The following is a 26573-nucleotide window of genomic DNA, read 5'->3' as shown; positions in this document are numbered from 1 at the left end:
GCCCTCGTAAAACTGACTATCCTACCGATCCTTGACTTCGGCGATGTCATTTACAAAATAGCCTCCAACACTCTACTCAGCAAATTGGATGTAGTCTATCACAGTGCCATCCGTTTTGTCTCCAAAGCCCCATATACTACCCACCACTGTGACCTGTACGCTCTTGTTGGCTGGTCCTCACTACATATTCGTCGCCAAACCCACTGGCTCCAGGCCATCTATAAATCACTGCTAGGCAAATCCCCGCCTTATCTTAGCTCATTGGTCACATAGCAACACCCACCCGTAGTATGCGCTCCAGCAGGTATATCTCACTGGTCATCCCCAAAGCCAACACCTCCTTTGGCCGCCATTCCTTCCAGTTCTCTGCTGCCAATGACTGGAACAAATTGCAAAAATCTCTGAAGCTGGAGACTCTTATCTCCCTCACTAACTTTAAGCATCAGTTGTCAGAGCACCTTACCGATCACTGCACCTGTACACAGCCCATCTGAAATTAGCCCGCCCAACTACCTCATCCCTATATTGTTATTTATTTTGCTCATTTGCACCCCAGTATCTCTATTTGCACATCATCTCTTGCACATCTATCATTCCAGTGTTAATACTAATTGTAATTATTTTGCACTATAGCCTATTTATTGCCTTACCTCCATAACTTGCTACATTTGCACACACTGTATATATATTTTCTGTTGTATTTTTGACTTTATGTTTTGTTTTACCCCATATGTAACTCTGTGTTGTTGTTGTTTTTATCGCACTGCTTTGCTTTATCTTGGCCAGGTCGCAGTTGTAAATGAGAACTTGTTCTCAACTGGCTTACCTGGTTAAATAAAAAATAAATATGTAATGAAGATGTCACCTTGGTGTTCTGTCACCCTGGTGTTCTGTCACCCTGGTTCTGTGTTCTGTCACCCTGGTTCTGTGTTCTGTCACCCTGGTTCTGTGTTCTGTCACCCTGGTTCTGTGTTCTGTCACCCTGGTGTTCTGTGTTCTGTCACCCTGGTGTTCTGTCACCCTGGTGTTCTGTGTTCTGTCACCCTGGTGTTCTGTGTTCTGTCACCCTGGTGTTCTGTGTTCTGTCACCCTGGTTCTGTGTTCTGTCACCCTGGTTCTGTGTTCTGTCCCCCTGGTGTTAATAGACTGTAGTAGAGCCGTAAAGGCACAATAACATCATCTTCACATGTCACTATTACAACTAGTGTCATATCTTAATCTCCAGTGAGGAAAAAGGACATTACCACGTTTAGATGGGTCCATATAATTGTCCCAACAGTCACTAACAATTCCTTCACTAAAATAATGAATTGATTGTTAGTGGTCACTCAACACAGCAATATAAATCCCCCATAAGGTGCTGTCACACTCCTAGCACAGTCCAGGGGTGTATTCATTCCGCCAAATGGTTGCAAAACGTTTCCAACTAAAACTAGTTGCTATTGGAAAAATTCGGGTAGGTTTCGTTTGCTTCTGTTTTATGAGACCTTCAGCAACAGAATCGGCAGAATGAATACACTAGTTAAGTGTGTTCTAGTTTAGTTCAGACCCTCTACATTGCATCCTAATGTTCCAGTTCAGTATTCGCAGCGTGGGTTGGTTCACAGTTTCGACTCCAGCCGTTCTAGGTTTCTTCAGAACATTAGGACGAGAATACAATGTAATCACAAGACTAAGTTAATTCACTTGTGTTTGGCCTTGCTGGCCAGAGCCTGTAGGTTAGCCGGTCCTCCCCACACTGTCCCGAACACATCCCTCTCAGTCCTCAGGGCTGCCTCCAGGGGGAGCTCTCTCCCTGACACCACCACTTTCTTTATGGCTCTGATGACCGGGGATGGACCCTTGGTGTAGCAGCCCAACCACTGCTCTGCCTCCAGGAGGGCATTGGCTCCAGACCCAGCCAGGGGACCCTCCAGGACCCCATCCGCAAGCCCAATCTGCAGCCCCATCTCTGGGTCCACATTCAGGGCATTACCCAGCATCTTCAGGGCGTTCTGGCTGCCTACGATGCGTACCAATCTAGCTGCACCGCCCCAACCAGGGACCAGACCCATGTGTTTATGGACAAACTGGATCACACTGCCTGGTGCCATCAACCTAGCAGGGAGAGACCGTGATGTTGGTTTAGAGATTGGAAACCTGGTGGATTTTGTTGCTCAGATATTTCTTGAAAAGGCCTTTTCTCTGCACCCTCCTTTTCTCCACTATCTGGATGTGGGCCTCCAGTTTAATAAACACATAGCAACGGTGCCATCTGTGGAAAATGAGTTCCGTTACTGTACCTAAAGTCACAGGCAGTAGTGAGCTCAGCCCCTCCTCCCAGTGCGCTCCCCTCCACCAGAGCTACGGAGAACAGAGGCAGCCTGCACAGAGAACACATGGGTTAGCATTGGCACAGAGCATCTGGCATGACACACTGATCTAGAACTTTCTAAACACAGTGTCCTACCTCAGTAGCCTGGTCAGGGCATTCTGCATGAACATACACATCTTCATCCCATCCTGAAAGGCAAGACGCATCGTTTAGACCATGGGGGTGTCAAACTCATTCCATGGAGGGCCTAGTGTCTGCTGGTTTGGGGTTTTTCCTTTCAGTTAAGATGACGACAACCAGGTGAGGAGAGTTCCTTACTAAGACCTAGACAACCAGGTGAGGGGAGTTCCTTACTAATTAGTGATCTTAATTCATCAATCAAGTACAAGGGAGGAGTGAAAACCCGCAGACACTCTGCCCTCCGTGGAAAGAGTTTGACACGTGATTTAGAAAGTCAGATTGGATGGAAGTAGGAGTGCCCCAATACAATGTGACTGAATAAAAACAGTTCACTGAGCTTTCTACTGGTCTTTCAGAGAGGGAGATTGTCCAGAGAGACTGACCTAAAGGTTGGATATATCTCTGACAACACTGAGGTCTGACCTGAAGTTTGTATACAGTGCCTTGGAAAAGTATTCATCCCCCTTGGCGTTTTTCCTATTTTGTTGCATTACAACCTGTAATTTAAATGGATTTTTATTTGGATTTCATGTAATGGACATACACAAAATAGTCCAAATTGGTGAAGTGAAATGAAAAAAATTACTTGTTTCAAAGAATTATAAAAAATAAATAACGAAAAAGTGGTGCGTGCATATGTATTCACCCCCTTTTGCTATGAAGCCCCTAAATAAGATCTGGTGCAACCAATTACCTTCAGAAGTCACATAATTAGTTAAATAAAGTCCACCTTGTGTGCAATCTAAGTGTCACGTGATCTCAATATATATACACACCTGTTCTGAAAGGCCCCAGAGTCTGCAACACCACTAAGCAAGGGGCACCACCAAGCTTAGAGAGCCAACAAAGAGACCAAATATAACCCTGAAGGAGCTGCAAAGCTCCACAGCGGAGATTGGAGTATCTGTCCATAGGAACACTTTAAGCCATACACTCCACAGAGCTGGGCTTTACAGAAGAGTGGCCAGAAAAAAGCCATTGCTTAAAGAAAAAAATAAGCGAACACGTTTGGTGTTCACCAAAAGCCATGTGGGAGACTCCCCAAACATATGGAAGAAGGTACTCTGGTCAGATGAGACTAAAATTGGGCTTTTTGGCCATCAAGGAAAACGCTATGTCTGGCGCAAACCCAACACCTCTCATCACCCCGAGAACACCAACCCCACAGTGAAGCATGGTGGTGGCAGCATCATGCTGTGGGGATGTTTTTCATCGGCAGGGACTGGGAAACTGGTCAGAATTGAAGGAATGATGGATGGCGCTAAATACAGGGACATTCTTGAGGGAAACCTGTTTCAGTCTTCCAGAGATTTGAGACTGGGACGGAGGTTCACATTCCAGCAGGACAATGACCCTAAGCATACTGCTAAAGCAACACTCAAGTGGTTTAAGGGGAAACATTTAAATATCTTGGAATGGCCTAGTCAAAGCCCAGACCTCAATCTAATTGAGAATCTGTGGTATGACTTAAAGATTGCTGTACACCAGCGGATCCCATCCACCTTGAAGGAGCTGGAGCAGTTTTGCCTTGAAGAATGGGCAAAAATCCCAGTGGCTAGATGTGCCAAGCTTATATAGACATACCCCAACAGACTTGCAGCTGTAATTGCTGCAAAAGGTGGCTCTACAAAGTATTGACGTTGGGGGGGTGAATAGTTATGCACGCTCAAGTTCAGTTTTTTTGTCTTATTTCTTGTTTGTTTCACAAGAACATATTATTAGGCATGTTGTGTAAATCAAATGATACAAACCCCCCAAAAATACATTTCAATTCCAGGTTGTAAGGCAAAAAATTAGGAAAAATGCCAAGGGGGGTGAATACTTTCGCAAGCCACTGTATATCTCTGACAACATTGAGGTCTGACCTGAGGGTTGGATATAGCCCTGACAGCGTTGAGGTCTGACCCAGAGCAGAATGTCCCAGCAGCCCCCTGGATGATGAGACCTTTCCCTTCCGTCCACTCCTCTAGCTGGGACATCCTCTCCTCCAGCTCCACCATCATAGAACCTGGAGAAAACAGGGTAGTGTTCAGTAGGGAGAAAACGTTTTGAATCTGAGTTAAACAGGGAGGTACAATCTGAACATGTTCACTATGAGGTTGAGTGTTGACGAGAGATGAACTGCTGCTCTTCTAGTTTTCATGAGAAATATTACTGTGATGAAAACTCCAGATAGTCTGCATAATCAAAAACATTCAGTTCAGACACCCATACATACCCCACAATACATGCCACCAGGGGTCTCTTCACAGTCCCCAAGTCCAAAATGAATTCACGGCAACGTACAGTATTATACAGAGCCATGATCGCATCTCCAATTACTCAAGCGAACAGCAAAATTGCCTTTAAAAAACTGATTAAACAACATCTCATGGAACAACGGGGACTGTGAGGGGACACACACAAACACACATTATTTTGTTGTATTGTTAAATGTTTTGTGGTTTGTATATGTTGTATTTTAAGTCCTTGTGTATCAGTGTTTTGTTACTTGTCATGTTTTGTGTTTTTTGGGGACCCCAGGAAGAGCAGCTGCTGCTTCTGCAAAAGCTAATGGGGATCCAAATAAACACATTTTAGTCATCTGTTGCTAAACGTTTTGCTACAGTGTGCCCTACTGAACACAACCCAGTTCATTGAGCACTAGCCCCTTAGTCCCACTGTAATCATTCTCAGGAGAAGCAAAGAGTTGGAATACAAAACTAAATATATTTCGCTCCGTTTGGTGAGGTGAAACCAAAGAGAAGCGGAGTGATATTTAGTCTGAATTGTAGGTTAACAAAGAGCAACACTCAGATCAATAATAAAATATAACGGTGGACAGCGCTCCTAATACCAGAGAAAGCGTTCATGCGAGCAGGGTTGTTGACGGTGAGCACTGCGATGCCTGACTCCTGTTTGACAAGGTCTATAGACCCCCCAGGGAAAGCTTGGAGTTTCTCTCTGATCTCCTTCTCCTGGAACCCATTGGCAGTGGTGTATACAGATCCGCTCCTCCTGGGGAGCAGCTGCCCCCAGGCACCAATCCTACTGCCCCTAAGGAGGTGCCGACTGGCTGCAGACAGAACCATGGTGCTGCTACCAGGCAAGGGAGGGAGAGAAGGAGGGAGGGAGAGGAAGAGCAAGGGAGAGGAACAGAGGGAGGGAGGGAAACAGAGAGGAGAGAGGAATCAACACTGTTATTGAACTGTAAAACAGTTGACCAGAGATGGTGGCAAGGTCGTACGTGTGCAGCTACCAGGCCATATTTTTTATTTTATTTTTTATTTCACCTTTATTTAACCAGGTAAGCCAGTTGAGAACAAGTTCTCATTTACAACTGCGACCTGGCCAAGATAAAGCAAAGCAGTGCGATAAAAACAACACAGAGTTACATATGGGGTAAAAAACAAAGTCAAAAATACAACAGAAAAATACAAAAAAACAGGGTATTTACAGGCTATTTACAGACACACGACAAAAACAGAACTGTACTACTTCGCCATCTTGGATCTACACCGAGTCCTCTGTCTGTGCTAACTGAGGCAGACATACACTAGCTCTGGTCCAAGCGCATGCGTCCGGTCGCCACTACGAGATCTACACATGCGCATCTGACCCATGCGCATGGATCAGCGACAAAGTAGACTGGCGTCAAACTGAAGCTGCTAGTCGTTTCGTACTTTGGACACCCTGCGCACACAGAGAAAAGTTCTCCAACATTCCAGAAATATTTTTACTTTGGTGAGTTGCGAAAACCAGTCATCAAACAAAATCGGTCAGAAGTAACTTGTTGTTGTCGTCGCGCGATGGGCAAGAGCTAGCTGACTAGCTAACTATGCTTTGGATGTCCTTCACAGTTCTATCCCTTTATAAAAATGTTGATTCCTAAAAGCATAGACTTTAACACCCCAAAGTACTGTGAAAAACGTCCCTAACATAACCAGATAATTAGGTTATATAACATAAGAAGCTAAATCTTAAAATCATTCACAAACCTGTGCTGTCTGAAAGCTCAATGTTGTGGTGTTACATTGAAACCTTTCCCCTGGAAACATGAACATGGAACCTGTCCAGCTGCACTTCACTGTAACCGCCTCACGAGGGCAAGCTAATACTCCCATCATTCAGAAAGTTTGATACTGTATAGTATTACCAAAGATAATTGTGGTATACACTCATTTTTAGGTTCATTGTACTGGCTAGTAATTATATAGGTTGTTTAAAACAAAAATGATTAAAACATGCTGTGCTATCACTTCACCACCTTTCCTCTCTACATGCTCCTGATATGACCACCTTTCCTCTCTACATGCTCCTGATATCACCACCTTTCCCCTCTACATGCTCCTGATATGACCACCTTTCCTCTCTACATGCTCCTGATATGACCACCTTTCCTCTCTACATGCTCCTGATATCACCACCTTTCCTCTCTACATGCTCCTGATATCACCACCTTTCCTCTCTATATGCTCCTGCTATCACCACATTTCCTCTCTACATGCTCCTGATATGACCATCTTTCCTCTCTACATGCTCCTGATATCACCACCTTTCCTCTCTACATGCTCCTGATATCACCACCTTTCCTCTCTATATGCTCCTGATATCACCACATTTCCTCTCTACATGCTCCTGATATGACCACCTTTCCTCTCTACATGCTCCTGATATGACCACCTTTCCTCTCTACATGCTCCTGATATCACCACCTTTCCTCTCTACATGCTCCTGATATCACCACCTTTCCTCTCTATATGCTCCTGATATCACCACCTTTCCTCTCTACATGCTCCTGATATGACCACCTTTCCTCTCTACATGCTCCTGATATGACCACCTTTCCTCTCTACATGCTCCTGATATCACCACCTTTCCTCTCTACATGCTCCTGATATGACCACCTTTCCTCTCTACATGCTCCTGATATGACCACCTTTCCTCTCTACATGCTCCTGATATGACCACATTTCCTCTCTATATGCTCCTGATATGACCACCTTTCCTCTCTACATGCTTCTGATATCACCACCTTTCCTCTCTACATGCTCCTGATATGACCACCTTTCCTCTCTACATGCTCCTGATATGACCACCTTTCCTCTCTACATGCTCCTGATATCACCACCTTTCCTCTCTACATGCTCCTGATATGACCATCTTTCCTCTCTACATGCTCCTGATATGACCACCTTTCCTCTCTACATGCTCCTGATATCACCACCTTTCCTCTCTACATGCTCCTGATATCACCACCTTTCCTCTCTACATGCTCCTGATATGACCACCTTTCCTCTCTACATGCTCCTGATATCACCACCTTTCCTCTCTACATGCTCCTGTCGTCTCCTTAGTTTACCAGATTGGATGTTTGATATAAAACACACCAACCATAATTGTGCTATTGTGCCTCCACACAGTAAGTGTGTAAGACCACAGTAAGAACTGATCTGCTTTCTGCCTGCCTCCATTCAATCCCCTATTATAAACAAAGCATTCTGTCTGAGGAACACATTCAGCTTGCAGGTCCTTATTCAGTCAGGAGAGGAGGCTTTGCAATAACACATAGTTGGTTACACCCCCACCAGAGAAGTTGGATTCAGAACGCAGCATACAGTAAATCAACTTCTCTCAATTGATATGGGACTGGTCACCCAAGCCCACTGATCCGAGAGAAGGCCAGGCTTACCCTTCAATCACACACGCTGATAGTGCTTCTCAAGTACAGCTCTTTCGTCTATGGGTCGGCCTATATCTGTAGAAGGCCCTGTTTGATGTTCCATCACTCTGTGCTCTGGCATACTGCGTCCTAAAGGGCCCTGGTCAAAGGTCGTCCATTAAATAGGACACAAGATGCCATTTGGGACGCAGTAATAGAATGCCAGATATTAGATGCTGCCAGCCAGGAGAACCAATCAAAGCATGGTTCAGCTACAATAGCAATATCAGCTCTCCAGGGTAGTTAAATGTGTGATGTCAGCTCTCCAGGGTAGTTAAATGTGTGATGTCAGCTCTCCAGGGTAGTTAAATGTGTGATGTCAGCTCTCCAGGGTAGTTAAATGTGTGATGTCAGCTCTCCAGTGTAGTTAAATGTGTGATGTTAGCTCTCCAGGGTAGTTAAATGTGTGATGTCAGCTCTCCAGGGTAGTTAAATGTGTGATGTCAGCTCTCCAGGGTAGTTAAATGTGTCTAGCTCAGGTGATGTTAATAGGATCCACTGAGCTGAACGACCTGATAGCCAATAGCAGCCCTGTAACGGTAAGAAGGTATGGAGCCACTGAGCTGAACGACCTTATAGCCAATAGCAGCCCTGTATCGGTAAGAAGGTATGGAGCCACTGAGCTGAACGACCTGATAGCCAATAGCAGCCCTGTAACGGTAAGAAGGTAAGAATAGCAAGACAGACATATTCTAGATGTATGAGTCTGGTCGCATATTTCAAGGGATGACTGTCTCTAAGGGGTAGGATAGTATCATCATGGAGATAGCAAGTTATTCCAGAGACTGATATGGGGAGAGGAAGAAGGAGACGATCATCAAGGACCTCAGCCACCCGAGCCATGGCCTGTTCACCCTGCTACCATCTAGAAGGCGAGGTCAGTACAGGTGCATCAAAGCTGGGACCGAGAGACTGAAAAACAGCTTCATCTCCAGGCCATCAGACTGTTAAATAGTCACCACTAGCCGGCCTCCACTCAGTACCCTGCCCTGAACTTAGCCACTGTTACTAGCCGGCTACCACCCGGTACTCTACCCAGCACTTTAGAGACTCAAATCAAATCAAATGTTATTTGTCACATGCGCCAAATACAGCAGGTGTAGGCCTTACTGTGAAATGCTTACTTATGAGCCCTTAACCAACAATGCAGAGTTTTTAAAAAGTAAGTAAGAAACATTTGCTAAATAAACTAAAGGAAAAATAGTAACTGCTGCCCTATTTACATAGTCATTGAACACTGGTCACTTTAATTATGTTTATATACTGTTTTACCCAGTTCATATGTATATACTGTATTCTAGTCATGGTTCATCCTATATAACTACTGCTGTCCACTTCATATGTATATACTGTATTCTAGTCATGGTTCATCCTATATAACTACTGCTGTCCACTTCATATGTATATTCTGTATTCTAGTCATGGTTCATCCTATATAACTACTGCTGTCCACTTAATATAAAGTGTATTCTAGTCAAGGCATTCAGTGCCTTTGGAAAGTATTCATACTCCTTGACTTTATCCACATTTTGTTAGGTTACAGCCTTATTCTAAAATTGATTAAATTGTTTTTCCCCCTCATCAATCTACACACAATACCCCAAAATGACAAAGCAAAAACAGGTTTTTAGAAATGTTTGCTAATTTATTTTTTTTAAAAAGAGAAAAAAAAGAAAAAGAAATATCACATTTACATAAGTATTCAGACCCTTTACTCAGTACTTTGTTGAAGCACTTTGGCAGCGATTACAGCCTAGAGTCTTCTTGGGTATGAATAGCAGTCCTGTGAATACCAGACCTGTGAATACCAGACCTGTGAATATCAGTCCTGTGAATACCAGACCTGTAAATACCAGTCCTGTGAATACCAGACCTGTGAATACCAGACAAGACCTGTGAATAGCAGTCCTATGAATAGCAGTCCTGTGAATACCAGACCTGTGAATAGCAGTCCTATGAATAGCAGTCCTGTGAATACAAGACCTGTGAATACCAGACCTGTGAATATCAGTCCTGTGAATACCAGACCTGTGAATACCAGTCCTGTGAATACCAGACCTGTGAATACCAGACCTGTGAATACCAGTCCTGTGAATAGCAGTCCTGTGAATACCAGACCTGTGAATACCAGACCTGTGAATAGCAGTCCTGTGAATACGGTTTCAACTGTACCGGGCAGATGGCCGACAGCGTATATCAGTATATCTCAGCGTCTGCAATCTGCCTGGTACAGTTGAAACTGGGATTTATCTGTGAAGAGCACACTTCTTCAGCATGCCAGTGGCCATCGAAGGTGAGCATTTGTCCACTGAAGTCGGTTACAACGCCAAACTGCAGTCAGGTCAAGACCTGGTTAAGACGACGAGCCTGCAGATGAGTTTCCCGGAGATGTGTCTGGCGTTGTGTGGGCGAGAGATTTGCTGATGTCAACATGTGCCCCATGGTGGCGGTGGCGTTATGGTATGGGCAGGCATAAGCTACGGACAATGAACAATATTGCATTTTATCAATGGCAATTTCGATGCACAGAGATACCGTGACGAGATCCTGAGGCCCATTGTCGTGCCATTCATCCACCGCCATCACCTCATGTTTCAGCATGATAATGCACAGCCCCATGTCACAAGGATCTGTACACAATTCCTAGAAGCTGAAAATGTCCCAGTTCTTCCATGGCCTGCATACTCACCAGACATGTCACCCATTGAGCATGTTTGGGATGCTCTGGATCGACGTGTACGACAGCGTGTTCCAGTTCCCGCCAATATCCAGCAACTTCGCACAGCCATTGAAGAGGAGTGGGACAACATTCCACAGGCCACAATCAACAGCCTGATCAACTCTATGCGAAGGAGATGTGTTGCGCTGCATGAGGCAAATGGTGGTCACCCCAGATACCGACTAATTTTCTGATCCCACACCCCTACTTTTTTTTTAACGGTATCTGTGACCAACAGATGCATATCTGTATTCCCAGTCATGTGAAATCCATAGATTAGGGCCAAATGAATGTATTTAAATTGACTGATTTCCTTATATGAAGTGTAACTGAGGAAAACCTTTGAAATTGTTGCATGTTTTTGATCAGTGTATTTTAAAGTAAAGGACATTGTGACAGCCAGCTTGGATACTGTACCTATTTCAGATCTACTACTGGTACTGGGGTGGAGCTCCATTTTAGAATGTTCTATTTAAAAGCAGTCAGGAATTCTAAAGGTTTGCTGGGCTCTATCCCAGTCATTCCAGACTCTGGGACTCTGCCGACCTCCTGTACAGTACAGTAAGGGTCACCAGGGTCAACAACCACCTGGACACTGAGTGACAGGACAGCCTTGTGGTCTCCTCAGGCAGGCAGTGGCAGTTTAGTTCCACCAATTGGCATGGAGTGAGTGGTGACACTATGTCATCTGCTTGCCTGATAGGTCAGTTCTATACATACTGGATATACAGCACATCTCCATATTGGAGCTCAATTATGAACCAACCGTTTTGATCAAAGAGGGCAGGTTGAATGGGTTTGGGAATCAGTAAAGGCTTGATAATCTGTCCCGGTGAAGAGGATGTTACCATGCAGTTTCCGTTAGATAATGGAGCCTGTCTGAAATTACAGTCAGGCTAATGGAGAGAGAAGTGGGTGGCTCTGAGACGCTGAGAGAGAGAAACAGAGCGAGAGAGAGAGAGAAAGGGGGGAGGGGGGGGGAAGAGGACAAGCCACTAAGTGATGCATCACCAGGTTGATACCCAGCTGTCTGCAGCAACACAGGAAGTCTGGGAATGTGCTGGAGTCTGCATGGTGCTAAAAGCTTCCTACCTCTGAGACTGAGAAGAACCAGCACACACACGCACGCACGCACACACACACACACACACACACACACACACACACACACACACACACACACACACTGACTCTTGCAGTTGAGTTGAACGTCTAAGTTCAGTAGAATGTCTATTTCAGGGCAGGATGGATGGCAGGTTGGCTGGAACCCAAACCACTGGGGCCCAGGACTCCTAGAGAGAAGGGTCGGAGGTCAGAGGTCGGAGGGCGGTGGAACACACACACACACACACGTGGAACTTGCGGAGAGGACCTGTGGACCAGAGAACAGGAAGAGGAAGGGAGTGCACTTAACACTAGAAAGAGGATATCACAGCTGCTACAGTACAAGGTGTGTGTCCGCTCTGTGTGTGTGTCCAGCTCTAAGCCCTATGGACCCGTTTGACCTGCTATAAACACCATAGAGAGGAATGTTAGAGTTAAAGTGAGGAGATATCTAGATCAGACATCCTGAGCTGGAGGTCTTAAATGGATCCCTTCTACATGAAAGCCTCTGGGTGTTATTCCTGTCATGTGCTCAGATGGGAACATTGGAATGAGAAAGGGCCTGACAGCAGATACTCTCTGATGTGCATAGTGTACGTGTTATGGACAGTACAACATAACCATGTCATTGTTCATTATCATCATCACTATTGATATTAGTATCATTATCATCATCATGATCATCACTATTAATATTAGTATCATTATCATCATCATAATCATCACTATTGATATTAGTATCATGATCATTATCATAATCATCACTATTAATATTAGTATCATTATCATCATCATGATCATCATCATAATCATCACTATTGATATTAGTATCATTATCATCATCATGATCGTCACTATTGATATTAGTATCATTATCATCCTCATGATCGTCGTCATAATCATCACTATTGATATTATTATCATTATCATCATCATGATCGTCATCATAATCATCACTATTGATATTATTATCATTATCATCATCATGATCGTCATCATAATCATCACTATTGATATTATTATCATTATCATCATCATGATCGTCATCATAATCATCACTATTGATATTATTATCATTATCATCCTCATGATCGTCGTCATAATCATCACTATTGATATTATTATCATTATCATCATCATGATCGTCATCATAATCATCACTATTGATATTAGTATCATTAGCATCATCATGATCGTCACTATTGATATTAGTATCATTATCATCATCATGATCGTCATCATAATCATCACTATTGATATTAGTATCATTATCATCATCATGATCGTCACTATTGATATTAGTATCATTATCATCATCATCACTACAATCTTTGTTTCTAAAGATATTAGCAATATTTGTGCCGATGAGTTTAGGAGACTGACTGTTGTCTGACTGGTAGTGTATGGAGCTAAGTGCATCTTCCCTAGCATCTCTCCTCTGCATCTCTCTACCATGTCTATCTATCTGTGACTGTCACTATGCAGAGTGAAGATAGACAGCCCATGTTTGTGTCATGTGGTTACTGACTTACTGTGCCCTCAGACCTGGACCCATGCCAGCCTGAAGATCCTCCCACCCAACGCAGCAGATATTAGTAATATTTGTGCCAATGAGTTTAGCAGACTCCATTGACTGTTGTCTGACTGGTGGAGCTCACCCCTGGGTCCATGTCTGTCTGTGTCTGTCACTATGCAGAATGAAGTCCAGGTTTGTTTACTGTTTTTACAGACTGACTGGGTGCTTAGGCCAACACATGACCACCCTCCCACCCACGTCCCACCCAACCCAGACACAGAAACAGGAAAACATCCCAGGGAAGGAGAGGTCAGGGCTGGGCTCTGGGTATACATCAGGAAGGAAGCAGCACTGGGCTTATATCACCAGGTCCAGGAGAGGGGTAGGATTTCAGGCACCAAAACATTGTCGCTAACACCTGCTATTTCTATCAGCGCAGGGTGCCAGGTTTAGACAGCCAGGGCTTAGGTGTCTGTCCACCACCTGGGTTCAAATACTATTCGAAATCATATAATTGAGCTTGCCTGGCTTAATGGAATGATAGAAAGGTCCCAAAACTATAAACGCCACACAGCTGGCACTCTAGGAAGGCTAGAGAAAAACGCTCAAAGTATTTGAAAGATTTTAAGTAGTATTTGAACCCAGGTCTGGTGTCCACCCAGGGAGCCGGGTCTGGCTGAGATACTAAAACTTCATGGGACATCTACTATAATGTGACAGGCTGATAAACTGGAAGAGGAGGGGGGAATTGGTCGCAAATGGCACCCTATTTCCTATATAGTGCACTACTTTTGACCAGTCCAAAGTCTTGTTCCAAAGTAGTGCACTTTATAGGGAATTGGGTGCTATTTGGGATGCACCTAGATCAGGTGCTATTTGGGATGCAGCCTAGATCAGCCCAGTCAACTCCTGAGTCCCTGGGGTAGACTGATGAAATCAAAACCCCCCGTCAGAATGATGGATGAGCCGGCAACTGTCGGATAGTTCTCATCGCCACGGTAATCGCTCAAACAGGAAGGAAGTGGATGATTGGGTGAGTGTAGTGAAACGCTTATGTTCCTACCTCCAGCAGTGCAGTAGCCTAATACCTGACAATACAAAACAATACGAACAAATCCAAAATATACAGTACCAGTCAAAAGTTTGGACACACCTACTCATTCAAAATACATTTTATATTTGAGATTCTTCAAAGTAGCCACCCTTTGCCTTGATGACAGCTTTGCACACTCTTGGGATTCTCTCAACAAGCTTCTCTCAACCAGTCACCTGGAATGCATTTCAATTAACAGGTGTGCCTTGTTAAAAGTTAATTTGTGGAATTTCTTTCCTTCTTAATGCGTTTGAGCTAATCAGTTGTGTTGTGACAAGGTAGGGGTGGTATACAGAAGATAGCCCAAATTGGTAAAAGACCAAGTCCATATTATGGCAAGAACAGCTCAAATAAGCAAAGAGAAACAACACTCCATCATTACTTTAAGACATGAAGGTCAGTCAATCCGGAAAATGTCAAGAACTTTGAAAGTTTCTTCAAGTGCAGTCGCAAAAACCATCAAGCTCTATGATGAAACTGGCTCTCATGAGGACCGCCACAGGAAAGGAAGACCCAGAGTTACCTCTGCTGCAGAGGATAAGTTCATTAGAGTTAATTGCACCTCAGATTGCAGCCCAAATAAATGCTTCACAGAGTTCAAGTAACAGACACATCTCAACATCAACTGTTCAGAGGAGACTGCGTGAATCAGGCCTTCATGGTCGAATTGCTGCAAAGAAACCACCACTAAAGGACACCAATAAGAAGAAGAGACTTGCTTGGGTCAAGAAACACGAGCAATGGATATTAGACCGGTGGAAATCTGTCCTTTGGTCTGATGAGTCCAAATTTGAGATTTTTGGTTCCAACCGCCGTGTCTTTGTGAGACGTGGGGTGGGTTCCCACTGTGAAGCATGGAGGAGGAGGTGTTATGGTGTGGGGGTGCTTTCTGTGATTTATTTAGAATTTAAGGCACACTTAACCAGCATGGCTACCACAGCATTCTGCAGAAATACGCCATCCCATCTGGTTTGGGCTTATTGGGACTATCATTTGTTTTTCAACAGGACAATTACCCAAAACACACCTCCAGGCTGTGTAAGGGCTATTTTACCAAGAAGGAGAGTGATGGAGTGCTGCATCGGATGACCTGGCCTCCACAATCACCCGACCTCAACCCAATTGAGATGGTTTGGAATGAGTTGGACTGCAGAGTGAAGGAAAAGCAGCCAACATGTGCTCAGCATATTTGGGAAGTCCTTCAAGACTGTTGGAAAAGCATTCCTCATGAAGCTGGTTGAGAGAATGCCAAGAGTGTGCAAAGCTGTCATCAAGGCAAAGGGTGGCTACTTTGAAGAATCTAAAATATATTTTGATTTGTTTAACACTTTTTTTGGTTACTACATGATTCCATATGTGTTATTTCATAGTGTTGATGTCTTCACTATTATTCTACAATGTAGAAAATAGTAAAAATAAAGAAAAACCCTTGAATGAGTATGTGTCCAGACTTTTGACTGGTACTGTATTTGTGTGTATAGACAGTATGGACAGTATATGAATAGAAAAGGTGTGTACTGCAGTAGTTATATAGCAGGGTGTCAACCAATCACAGTGTGCCACAGCTGGATGTCAAACATTAGGAGATTGAGTGAGTCAGATCTCCCCCTGGGGTTCTAGTGTTGGTGCTTAACCTCTGTAGAGGTCAGGAGAGAGGATTGTCCTTCATGAGGAACCGTATAGACTAGTGATTTGCTTTGACACGCCCACTTCAACATCGCTGAACTAAAGTTACCCCGCAGCGTCACAGCCATTATCCTTTCAATCACCATAGCCATGCTATATCTGTAGAACCGTACTTTGACAAGTTACCATACCATGACCATAGGTTACACATAGCCATGCTATATCTGAGTATATGGAGTATATGTAGTTACAATATGTAGTTACATTTATTACACAAAATGAAGAACAGCAAAGGCATCACACTAACGCCAGGAGCTAGCCAGCTATCCCGCTTGACAACAGGGAGCACTAACGCCAGGAGCTAGCCAGCTATCCCGCTTGACAACAGCCAGCGATGTACAGTCAAATAAAACCATAGAAACTTGTCGGTCATTACTGAAGAGAAGTTGTAGACAACACCTTTGGTAAATATTAAGAAACAGGACCGTTTATGTAATCCATCTGATATATGATATTATAAGGTAAAGAATAACAAACATTATTCTGTAATACTGTAATTATTATGCAACATGTAAATTGAAGAGCGTAAAGATGAGTATGTAAAGTGAATGGTGTTGAGTATAACTGTGGCCCAAATGGCACCCTATTCCCTACATAGTGCACTACCAGGCTCTGGTCAAAAGTAGTGCACTATATAGGGAATAGGGTGCCCTTTGGGACACACACTAAGTCACAGCGGTACAGTCAGCATTGGGGATCCTGGAGTATCTATAGTAGAATCTATAGTAGAATCTATTGTAGAGTAGACTTAAAATGTCTCCTCCACTGGTTGATGAGATGTCCATAGGTTACACATAGCCATGCTATATCTGAGTATATGGAGTATAACGCAAAATCTCTACAATCCCAAGTAGAAACAAAACGGGATTCAGAATATGAGAAGAATACGCATTATTATACTATAAATTGTAATCCAGACATATTTAGAAGCAGACAGTAAATATGTAGTTACATTTATTACACAAAATGAAGAACAGCAAAGGCATCACACGAGGTCACCGCCACATTGATTCAACAGACTGTGGTGCTGCTCAACAGGAGAAGATAGTTCCCCATCGGTTACAGTTAATACAAGTAGAAAGGGGTTGTTGTCCATTTTCATCGCGTTAAAACAAAACAAATACTTTAAAAAGGGGCAATCCGCTATTAGTCAATTGTTTTTTGTTTGAACTGCAGATTGCCCCCTTTAAGCATACCCCCCACAAACAGGGAGCACTAACGCCAGGAGCTAGCCAGCTATCCCGCTTGACAACAGGGAGCGCTAACGCCAGGAGCTAGCCAGCTATCCCACTTGACAACAGGGAGCGCTAACGCCAGCAGCTAGCCAGCTATCCCGCTTGACAACAGGGAGCGCTAACGCCAGGAGCTAGCCAGCTATCTGGCTTGACAACAGGGAGCGCTAACGCCAGGAGCTAGCCAGCTATCCCGCTTGACAACAGGGAGCGCTAACGCCAGGAGCTAGCCAGCTATCCCGCTTGACAACAGGGAGCGCTAACGTCAGGAGCTAGCCAGCTATCTGGCTTGAAAACATGGAGCGCTAACGCCAGGAGCTAGCCAGCTATCTGGCTTGAAAACATGGAGCGCTAACGCCAGGAGCTAGCTAGCTATCCCGCTTGACAACAGGGAGCACTAACGCCAGGAGCTAGCCAGCTATCCCGCTTGACAACAGCCAGCGATGTACAGTCAAATAAAACCATAGAAACTTGTCGGTCATTACTGAAGAGAAGTTGTAGACAACACCTTTGGTAAATATTAAGAAACAGGACTGTTTATGTAATCCATCTGATATATGATATTATAAGGTAAAGAATAACAAACATTATTCTGTAATACTGTAATTATTATGCAACATGTAAATTGAAGAGCGTAAAGATGAGTATGTAAAGTGAATGGTGTTGAGTATAACTGTGGCCCAAATGGCACCCTATTCCCTACATAGTGCACTACCAGGCTCTGGTCAAAAGTAGTGCACTATATAGGGAATAGGGTGCCCTTTGGGACACAACACACTAAGTCACAGAGGTACAGTCAGCATTGGGGATCCTGGAGTATCTATAGTAGAATCTATAGTAGAATCTATTGTAGAGTAGATTTAAAATGTCTCCTCCACTGGTTGATGAGATACATTCTAAAGATGACTGGTGAACTAACTCAACATTGTCCACAGCTAAAGCTCTTGATAGTCTGGTCGGTAGTAGAAATAACAGTCTTGGTAAGTACAGAGGTGCTGGAGGAAGAGGCAGGTTTGAGTCAGGTTCTATCTCAATTCATCAGGGTCCAAGGTCCCTCGGCTCGGGCCTTCGATGTGAAGGAATCAAGGAAGGATGAATTGAGAAAGGACCGTCAGAGTACGTAAAGCAACGAAGGCATCTTATTGGTTCAGACACAGGGTCAACTGGGGGTCAGATGATGACTGTCTCTGTGTGATAGGCTGAGTAGGAGAATGAGGTGTGTTTGTGGGCGGAGCCGGAAGAGGGGTGGTTGATAGGGGTGGAGGAGGTGGAGGAGGAGGTGGAGGAGGAGGTGGAGGAGCAACTAGCCCAGCGAGACGGGGGGCGGCGGTTGGCTGGACGGGCCGGACGAGAGAAAATCTTCTGAACTGATGAGGAGCTGGAAGACTCTTTGCACTCCTGAGGGGGGGGGGAGAGAAGGGGAGAGAGAGAGAGAAAGAGAGAGAGAGAGGGGGGAGAGGGGGAGAGAGAGCGAGAGAAAGGGGGAGAGACAGAGAGAGAGAGAGAGAGAGGGGGAGAGGGGGAGAGAGAGCGAGAGAAAGGTGGAGAGACAGAGAGAGAGAGAGGGGGAGAGGGGGAGAGAGAGCGAGAGAAAGGGGGAGAGAATTAACAAATATTCTGATTCCTCACGCCAATCAGCCATAAAAACATGATTTGAGCAGGAACAGTAGGCTCCAATTCTCCGTCTGCAGCCCCTGGCCATCTATTCTATTTCACTTCAGAACAATCAGAAAATCATTTGAGTTGGAATGCAACGCCAGGGTTGTGGGTTCGATTCCCACGGGGCGCCAGTATGAAAATAATGTATGCACTCACTACCTGTAAGTGGCTCTGGATAAGAGCGTCTGCTAAATGACTCAAATGTAAAATGTAATACTTTCCATATTACCTCCCACATTCGTCATCTGTAGCCCCCCTTGAGCATCTACTCTACGTCTTGGCTACTGTCAGTCTGTGGATAGAGAAGGGATACTGAGAAAGTGATCCTAAGGCCAGCATTTAACGCAAGGTGTCTTTGAAATACATTTTCCCCAGATGTTCGAGGAGATCACATGCATGGTAAACACTGCGCATGTCGACTCAAGCGTAAATTACCTTTAAAAGTCTGTTATAGTGCGCTGCACTATAATGCACCTTGTATTGAATCCCGGCCTGCGATACTTAACCGTTTAGTGCAGTTGGCTAAATCAGGGTCACACAGAGTGATTCTTGGTAGTCTTAAACTAATCTACTTTGAAACAAACGTATACACCTCACACACATGGTTATGAGCTTTAAAAAATAAGTCACCTGTACCATGTCAGATATAGAGTTGACATTTATTCAATTTTGAGTTTACATCCCAATATTACAGAAGACTGAAATATAACATAACTGTTTGACATAGAAACACCGGATTTTCGTCGGGTTTTTTGAAAGAATGTTTATTAATTATGAAATTATGAAAAATATTAATAGCATTCCACCCATGAGGCTTTTGGTAATTGACTGCAGGAAAGTGCTACAGCCCAAAGCGAAGCCGTCCTCAATCATGATTAAATGAACAAATATTCCACTCAGAGCGATGACCATCTCATTTTGAGCTTCTAGTTCCACTGCATTCTCTCTCTGATGTCCAATCTAATAGGCCTGGTAATCACTGACTGACTCTCACGGTTTCAGAAACATTTGCATGACATTAAAGCAGTTTAATCTAAGGAGGTTTCATTCCTGTGGTCTGTGGATGGCTCAGAGGTTGACTGGAGATATTTCTGTAATTACACAAAACACAACATAGGGCCAGAAACCTACTGCTTCCAACTGAGAGGGAGGGTGAGGGTGAGAGAGAGAGAGAGAGAGAGAAAGAGAGCGAGAGAGAGAGAGAGAGGGGGGGGGTGCGAGAGCGAGAGAGAGACTCAAGATGAAAGGGTTGGATTTGGAGGTTAGAGTAGAATCTCTGCCTGCCAAGTTAACTTCTTGGTTCCTATGTTACAAGGCTCTTAAAGTGAAATGGGCCACATTGCAGCTAACCAGGAGGCTTTGGCCTCTTTTCTTTCCGCACATACCAGAAATAAACACCATTCCCAGTGCTGCCGTCCTCCGCCCAGGACAATCAGGAAGGATTTCACAATGGAATGTGTGTGAGGTCCCCTTTTTATTACGCCTGTCCCAAATGGCACCCTAGAGTGCACTACTTTCAACCAGGACCCATAGGGAATAGGGTGCCATTTGGGACGCAAACGTTGCCACTTAAACGTGTTTAGAGAGCCTGAAGTAGTCTGATAAAGAAGTCAAACTTGTTTTAATGAATAATGTTCATTGAATTGAACAAGTGAATTAATGTTAGAATGAATGTAATGTAATGGGGTGGTGGGTTGAATGTAATGTAATGGGGTGGTGGTTTGAATGTAATGTAATGGGGTGATGGGTTGAATGTAATGTAATGGGGTGGTGGGTTGAATGTAATGTAATGGGGTGGTGGGTTGAATGTAATGTAATGGGGTGATGGGTTGAATGTACTGTAATGGGGTGGTGGTTTGAATGTAATGTAATGGGGTGGTGGGTGGAATGTAATGTAATGGGGTGGTGGGTTGAATGTAATGTAATGGGGTGAGGGGGTTGTATTCATGCGTTTGCGTTTCACGCTGAACTCACCTGCATGGTTAGCCTTGTCTCTCTGTGGGAGCTGGTCAGCTGGCTTTGGTGGGAGTGTCCAGAGGCAGGGCCTGGGTGATCCCTGTAATCCATCACCTCCTCCAGAAGATCCTTGAGATCCTCCTCCTGTCTGGGGCTAGGACCAGGGCTGTGACTGGGAGTAGGCCGGAGGAGGCTAGGGCTGGGGATCAGGAGGTTGAGGCCGGGGTTGGGGTTAGGGCTGAGACTGGGGCTGAAGCCAGGGTTAGGGTTAGGACCATGGCTGGGTCCAGGGTTAGGGTTAGGACCATGGCTGGTTCCAGGGTTAGGGTTAGGACCATGGTTGGGTCCAGGTTTAGGGTTAGGACCATGGCTGGGTCCAGGATTAGGGTTAGGGCTAGACTCAGTGGGTTGGGCATGGTGCTGGTACCGCTGGCTCCAGGCAGTGTTCTCATAGCTCTTCAGGATCCTCTCCACAGCGCCGTAATTAGACCTGGACTCGGCCGGCCGTAAAGCAGCCAGGGTCAGGGGCTTCCAGGGGTGGTCGCTCATCACACCAGGTACACGGAGTCCTGGCCCCCCAGCTCCAGGTTTAGGGGTGCCCTGCGTTGTGGTTTGGTGACCCCCAGGCTGCCCAACCTGCCTTGGCCTGGGGTTTGTAGGAGGCTGGGGTGCTGGGCATGACTTAACTGAATGAGGCCTCTCTCCTTGGGCCTTGTTGTCCCTCTTGGGACTGGCACTCACCCCTGGTCCTGGAGCCGTCTGTGTAGTCTGGGCAGGCTGATTGTATTCACTAGAGAGGGACCTGTGTAGTTTGGGCTTAGATGGGCTGTTGGGGGGTCCAGCTTTGTGTTTGACCTCTGGGCAGCGTGTGGCGGGGTTAGAGGGCATGTTCCTAAACGTAACTTTTGGGTGTTGGGGTGAAAGGTCAGAGGTGGCAGGGGGGTCAAAGATCCTGACGGTGACCCCTGGGTGGAGGTCAGACGGGGGCAGGGCCTGGCTCAGTTTGACCTCTGAACTCAACCTCTGAGCTGTGATGTCACAGGTCACCTCCTTCTGTCTGACCTCTGGGGTGTGCCGTGGCGGGAGGTCAAAGTTCATCTCCCTGGTGACCCCGTGTGTGACCTCGCCACATACCGCCGTACCATCTGGTATGTCCCCCTTAGAGACACCTGCTGAGATAAAACTGTCCTCCTCGTCCTCGATCCCTCGACCCATCTCAGCCTGGAAGAGAGTCCTGTTAAACTCAGCAGTGGCCTGTTCCAGCATCTTATTCCTACTGTGACCTGGAGGGTTGGAGTCTGGAGGGGGTAACTCTAAGCTAACGCCAACAAAGATGTCTGAAACTGTTAAGCCTTTCTTTACAGGTTGTAGAAGACTCTCTCTCTCTGGGCTTTTAGGGCTTCTAGGGTTGTCAACAGGCCTGTAGTCGTGGCTAAAGTCTCTCCCAGCAGCACTCACGATGTTGACTTCAGACAGGCTCTTCTGGACAGGCACGTAGGTGGACGACTTGCTGCTGCCGAAGCGGCTCCCGTCGCAGGACCAGCTATTGTGGCAGCAGCCCACGTTGCAGTGGGAGTTAGCGGGAACAGCGCAGGTGGTAAACCCTGCCTCCGTCAGAACTTTTCCCTCATTCTCCTGCAGCATCGCCTCGAACTTCCTCACTATCGATGGGCTGCTGCTGCACTTCCTGTCTACCAGGAGACAGGGGCTGTGGCACTTCCTGCCTGAGCCACTGAGGGATTCTGGGACATGTAGTTGTTGTAGTTCGTGGTCGTGAGCCGGAGGAGAGGGGCTGGCGAGGTACCATGATGTTGTCCGAGGAGGGATAGGAGGAGGAACCAGCAGAGGGGGGAGCAGAGGTGCTTCTCTCTCCCTCTCAGGGGGCTTGGTGGTGGGGTCCTTGAGGTGACTGGGGCCCCTGGTGGGGTCGTTCCTGATGGACAGCCAGTTCTCCTCTTCCAGGGCCCGGAGGTCAGCCACCAGTTGGGTCAGGTTGAAGGCAGGGTCCTCCATTCTCTCTCTGGTCTTAACATGGTCCACCTCGGGGAAATACATGGACTCGGTTCGACCCCTAGGGCAGGGAATCAAACACAGAGGGAAAGCAAAGGTCATTACGTTACAAAGCATAGCAAGCATCTAAGCTATTGCAAACAATCAACTCTAGGAGAGATCAAGCAGAATGGGCAAGTTCACAAAGCACAGCAAACATCCCAGGTATTTGAAACATTGACTCCTAGGGCAGGGGACTGAACAGAGAGAGGAAGTCCATACCATTACAAAGCACAGCCAGCATCCCAGGATTCCCAGGTATTTCATATAATGACTGGTGGCTGCTAAGGCAAATCGAGCAGACCAAGCATGCCTGGTTATTTGAAACAGTGGTTCGTAATGCATGCAACATTTAGTTCTGGATGCCGAGTTTAAAAAGTACAGCGAGTATCCCAGGTATTTAACACAGAGAAGGGCTTAGCTCCATCCAAGTGCCATGGTGCTCACAGCCGAGGACTGGTTAGATCCAGCCATCGTCAGACAGTGAGTGTGTCCAAATGGCACCCTATTCCCTATATAAAACCCTATGGGCCCTGGTCAAAAGTAGTGCACTATAAAGTGAATAGTTTGTTGACATAGTCTTACCTCTTGTCCCCTCCTGACTTCCTCCTGATCTCATCCTGGTAGCTACACAGCTCCTCACTCACACGGGCTATCTCCTTCAGGGCCTAGAGAGAGGGGGGAGGGAGAGAGAGGAGAGAGAGAGGGAGGGAGAGAGAGAGGGAGGGAGGGAGGGAGGGAGGGAGGGAGGGAGAGGAGGGAGATGGAGAGAGAGGGAGGGAGGGAGGGAGGGAGAGAAGGGAGAGGAGGATGGAGAGGGAGGGAGGGAGGGAGGGAGGGAGAGAGGGAGGGAGGGAGGGAGGGAGAGGACAGAGAGAGATGTACATTACTAAAGATGAAAATAGACTTCAGAGGGTGGAGTGATAGACAAATACAGTGGGGAAAAAAAGTATTTAGTCAGCCACCAATTGTGCAAGTTCTCCCACTTAAAAAGATGAGAGAGGCCTGTAATTTTCATCATAGGTACACGTCAACTATGACAGACAAAATGAGAAAGAAAAATCCAGAAAAATCACATTGTAGGATTTTTTATGAATGTATTAGCAAATTATGGTGGAAAATAAGTATTTGGTCAATAACAAAAGTTTCTCAATACTTTGTTATATACCCTTTGTTGGCAATGACACAGGTCAAACGTTTTCTGTAAGTCTTCACAAGGTTTTCACACACTGTTGCTGGTATTTTGGCCCATTCCTCCATGCAGATCTCCTCTAGAGCAGTGATGTTTTGGGGCTGTCGCTGGGCAACACGGACTTTCAACTCCCTCCAAAGATTTTCTATGGGGTTGAGATCTGGAGACTGGCTAGGCCACTCCAGGACCTTGAAATGCTTCTTACGAAGCCACTCCTTCGTTGCTCGGGCGGTGTGTTTGGGATCATTGTCATGCTGAAAGACCCAGCCACGTTTCATCTTCAATGCCCTTGCTGATGGAAGGAGGTTTTCACTCAAAATCTCACGATACATGGCCCCATTCATTCTTTCCTTTACACGGATCAGTCGTCCTGGTCCCTTTGCAGAAAAACAGCCCCAAAGCATGATGTTTCCACCCCCATGCTTCACAGTAGGTATGGTGTTCTTTGGATGCAACTCAGCATTCTTTGTCCTCCAAACACGACCGAGTTGAGTTTTTACCAAAAAGTTATATTTTGGTTTCATCTGACCATATGACATTCTCCCAATCCTCTTCTGGATCATCCAAATGCACTCTAGCAAACTTCAGACGGGCCTGGACATGTACTGGCTTAAGCAGGGGGACACGTCTGGCACTGCAGGATTTGAGTCCCTGGCGGCGTAGTGTGTTACTGATGGTAGGCTTTGTTACTTTGGTCCCAGCTCTCTGCAGGTCATTCACTAGGTCCCCCCGTGTGGTTCTGGGATTTTTGCTCACCGTTCTTGTGATCATTTTGACCCCACGGGGTGAGATCTTGCGTGGAGCCCCAGATCGAGGGAGATTATCAGTGGTCTTGTACGTCTTCCATTTCCTAATAATTGCTCCCACAGTTGATTTCTTCAAACCAAGCTGCTTACCTATTGCAGATTCAGTCTTCCCAGCCTGGTGCAGGTCTACAATTTTGTTTCTGGTGTCCTTTGACAGCTCTTTGGTCTTGGCCATAGTGGAGTTTGGAGTGTGACTGTTTGAGGTTGTGGACATGTGTATTTTATACTGATAACATGTTCAAACAGGTGCCATTAATACAGGTAACGAGTGGAGGACAGAGGAGCCTCTTAAAGAAGAAGTTACAGGTCTGTGAGAGCCAGAAATCTTGCTTGTTTGTAGGTGACCAAATACTTATTTTCCACCATAATTTGCAAATAAATTCATTAAAAATCCTACAATGTGATTTTCTGGATTTTTTTTCCTCAATTTGTCTGTCATAGTTGACGTGTACCTATGATGAAAATTACAGGCCTCTCTCATCTTTTTAAGTGGGAGAACTTGCACAATTGGTGGCTGACTAAATACTTTTTTCCCCCACTGTAGATATCAATGAAGGAGACATTAAAGCACAGGCTGACAGATAGACAGACAGAGACAGACAGAGACAGACAGAGACAGACAGAGACAGACAGAGACAGACAGAGACAGACAGAGACAGACAGAGACAGACAGATAGAGACAGGTAGACAGACAGATTGAGACAGACAGACAGAGACAGATAGAGACAGATAGAGACAGACAGAGACAGACAAAGACAGATTGAAAAGAGAGAGGATTGAAGACAGACATGGAGGCTGAGCAGCAGAAGAGAGGGAATGAGATAAAAGAATGAAAGAGGGAATGAGAAAGAGACAATGTCGTGGCGACTCACGGCGTTGAGGGCAGTAGTATTCTTCTTCTTGTCACTCCATGTCCCATAGCTCACCTCTGTGTTGTGGGTTAGTCCTACACTAGGTCCACTGTGAGGTCTGTTGTTCATCTCTGTGTTGTGGGTTAGTTCTACACTAGGTCCACTGTGAGGTCTGTAGTTCATCTCTGTGTTGTGGGTTAGTCCTACACTAGGTCCACCGTGGGAGGCGTGGTGGACATTAACCATACCCCCTTTAGAGGGAGAGTCTCTGTCAAATCCCCGCCCCATCACCCCTCGCAGGATGGCCTCCAGTTCTGACACGTCCACTTCCTGGTTACCAACACAGTCATCATAGTTACGGGGGTCTCGTTGATCCACCTGGTTTCTGTGGGCGGCGAGTTCATCGTTGCCGTGACGACGGGGGTGAGAGTTGTGTTGGTTGGTGGGCTCTGATTGGCTACTGCTGCTTTGGGGGTCGGAGGTCGAGTGGTCGCTAAGCATGCTGGATCCTGTGC

At 45.6% G+C, this 26573-nt stretch overlaps 2 protein-coding genes across 2 annotated transcripts in view; both read right to left on the bottom strand.

Annotated features, from left to right (window-relative positions):
• Window positions 1–1248: 1248 nt before the first annotated feature.
• On the bottom strand, window positions 1249–6525 carry LOC121585430 (ethylmalonyl-CoA decarboxylase). Its single transcript, XM_041901778.2, has 6 exons — window positions 6472–6525; window positions 5331–5569; window positions 4360–4502; window positions 2450–2502; window positions 2283–2363; window positions 1249–2097 (listed from the first exon to the last, which is right to left on the bottom strand). Exons 2-6 carry the CDS (start codon window positions 5563–5565, stop codon window positions 1683–1685), a joined length of 927 nt encoding a protein of 308 aa, XP_041757712.2. The 5' UTR covers window positions 5566–5569; window positions 6472–6525; the 3' UTR covers window positions 1249–1682.
• Window positions 6526–17250: 10725 nt separating this feature from the next.
• LOC121585949 overlaps window positions 17251–26573 on the bottom strand; it is a 28256-nt gene continuing 18933 nt past the window's right edge. The window contains exons 4-8 of the mRNA XM_041902306.2: window positions 26080–26573; window positions 23795–23877; window positions 21548–23231; window positions 21179–21457; window positions 17251–18943 (exon numbers count right to left, since the gene is read on the bottom strand). The exon at window positions 26080–26573 is cut by the window's right edge and continues 106 nt beyond it. Of these exons, the coding sequence (XP_041758240.2) occupies window positions 18716–18943; window positions 21179–21457; window positions 21548–23231; window positions 23795–23877; window positions 26080–26573 (2768 nt within the window). The 3' untranslated portion in view covers window positions 17251–18715. The remainder of the gene's footprint in view (window positions 18944–21178; window positions 21458–21547; window positions 23232–23794; window positions 23878–26079) is intronic.

This window comes from Coregonus clupeaformis, chromosome 17 (genome assembly GCF_020615455.1).
Source record: "Coregonus clupeaformis isolate EN_2021a chromosome 17, ASM2061545v1, whole genome shotgun sequence".
Lineage (NCBI taxonomy): Eukaryota > Metazoa > Chordata > Actinopteri > Salmoniformes > Salmonidae > Coregonus > Coregonus clupeaformis.
The sequence above is the reverse complement of the archived record's forward strand: the minus strand, read 5'-3'. Positions and strand labels throughout refer to the sequence as shown.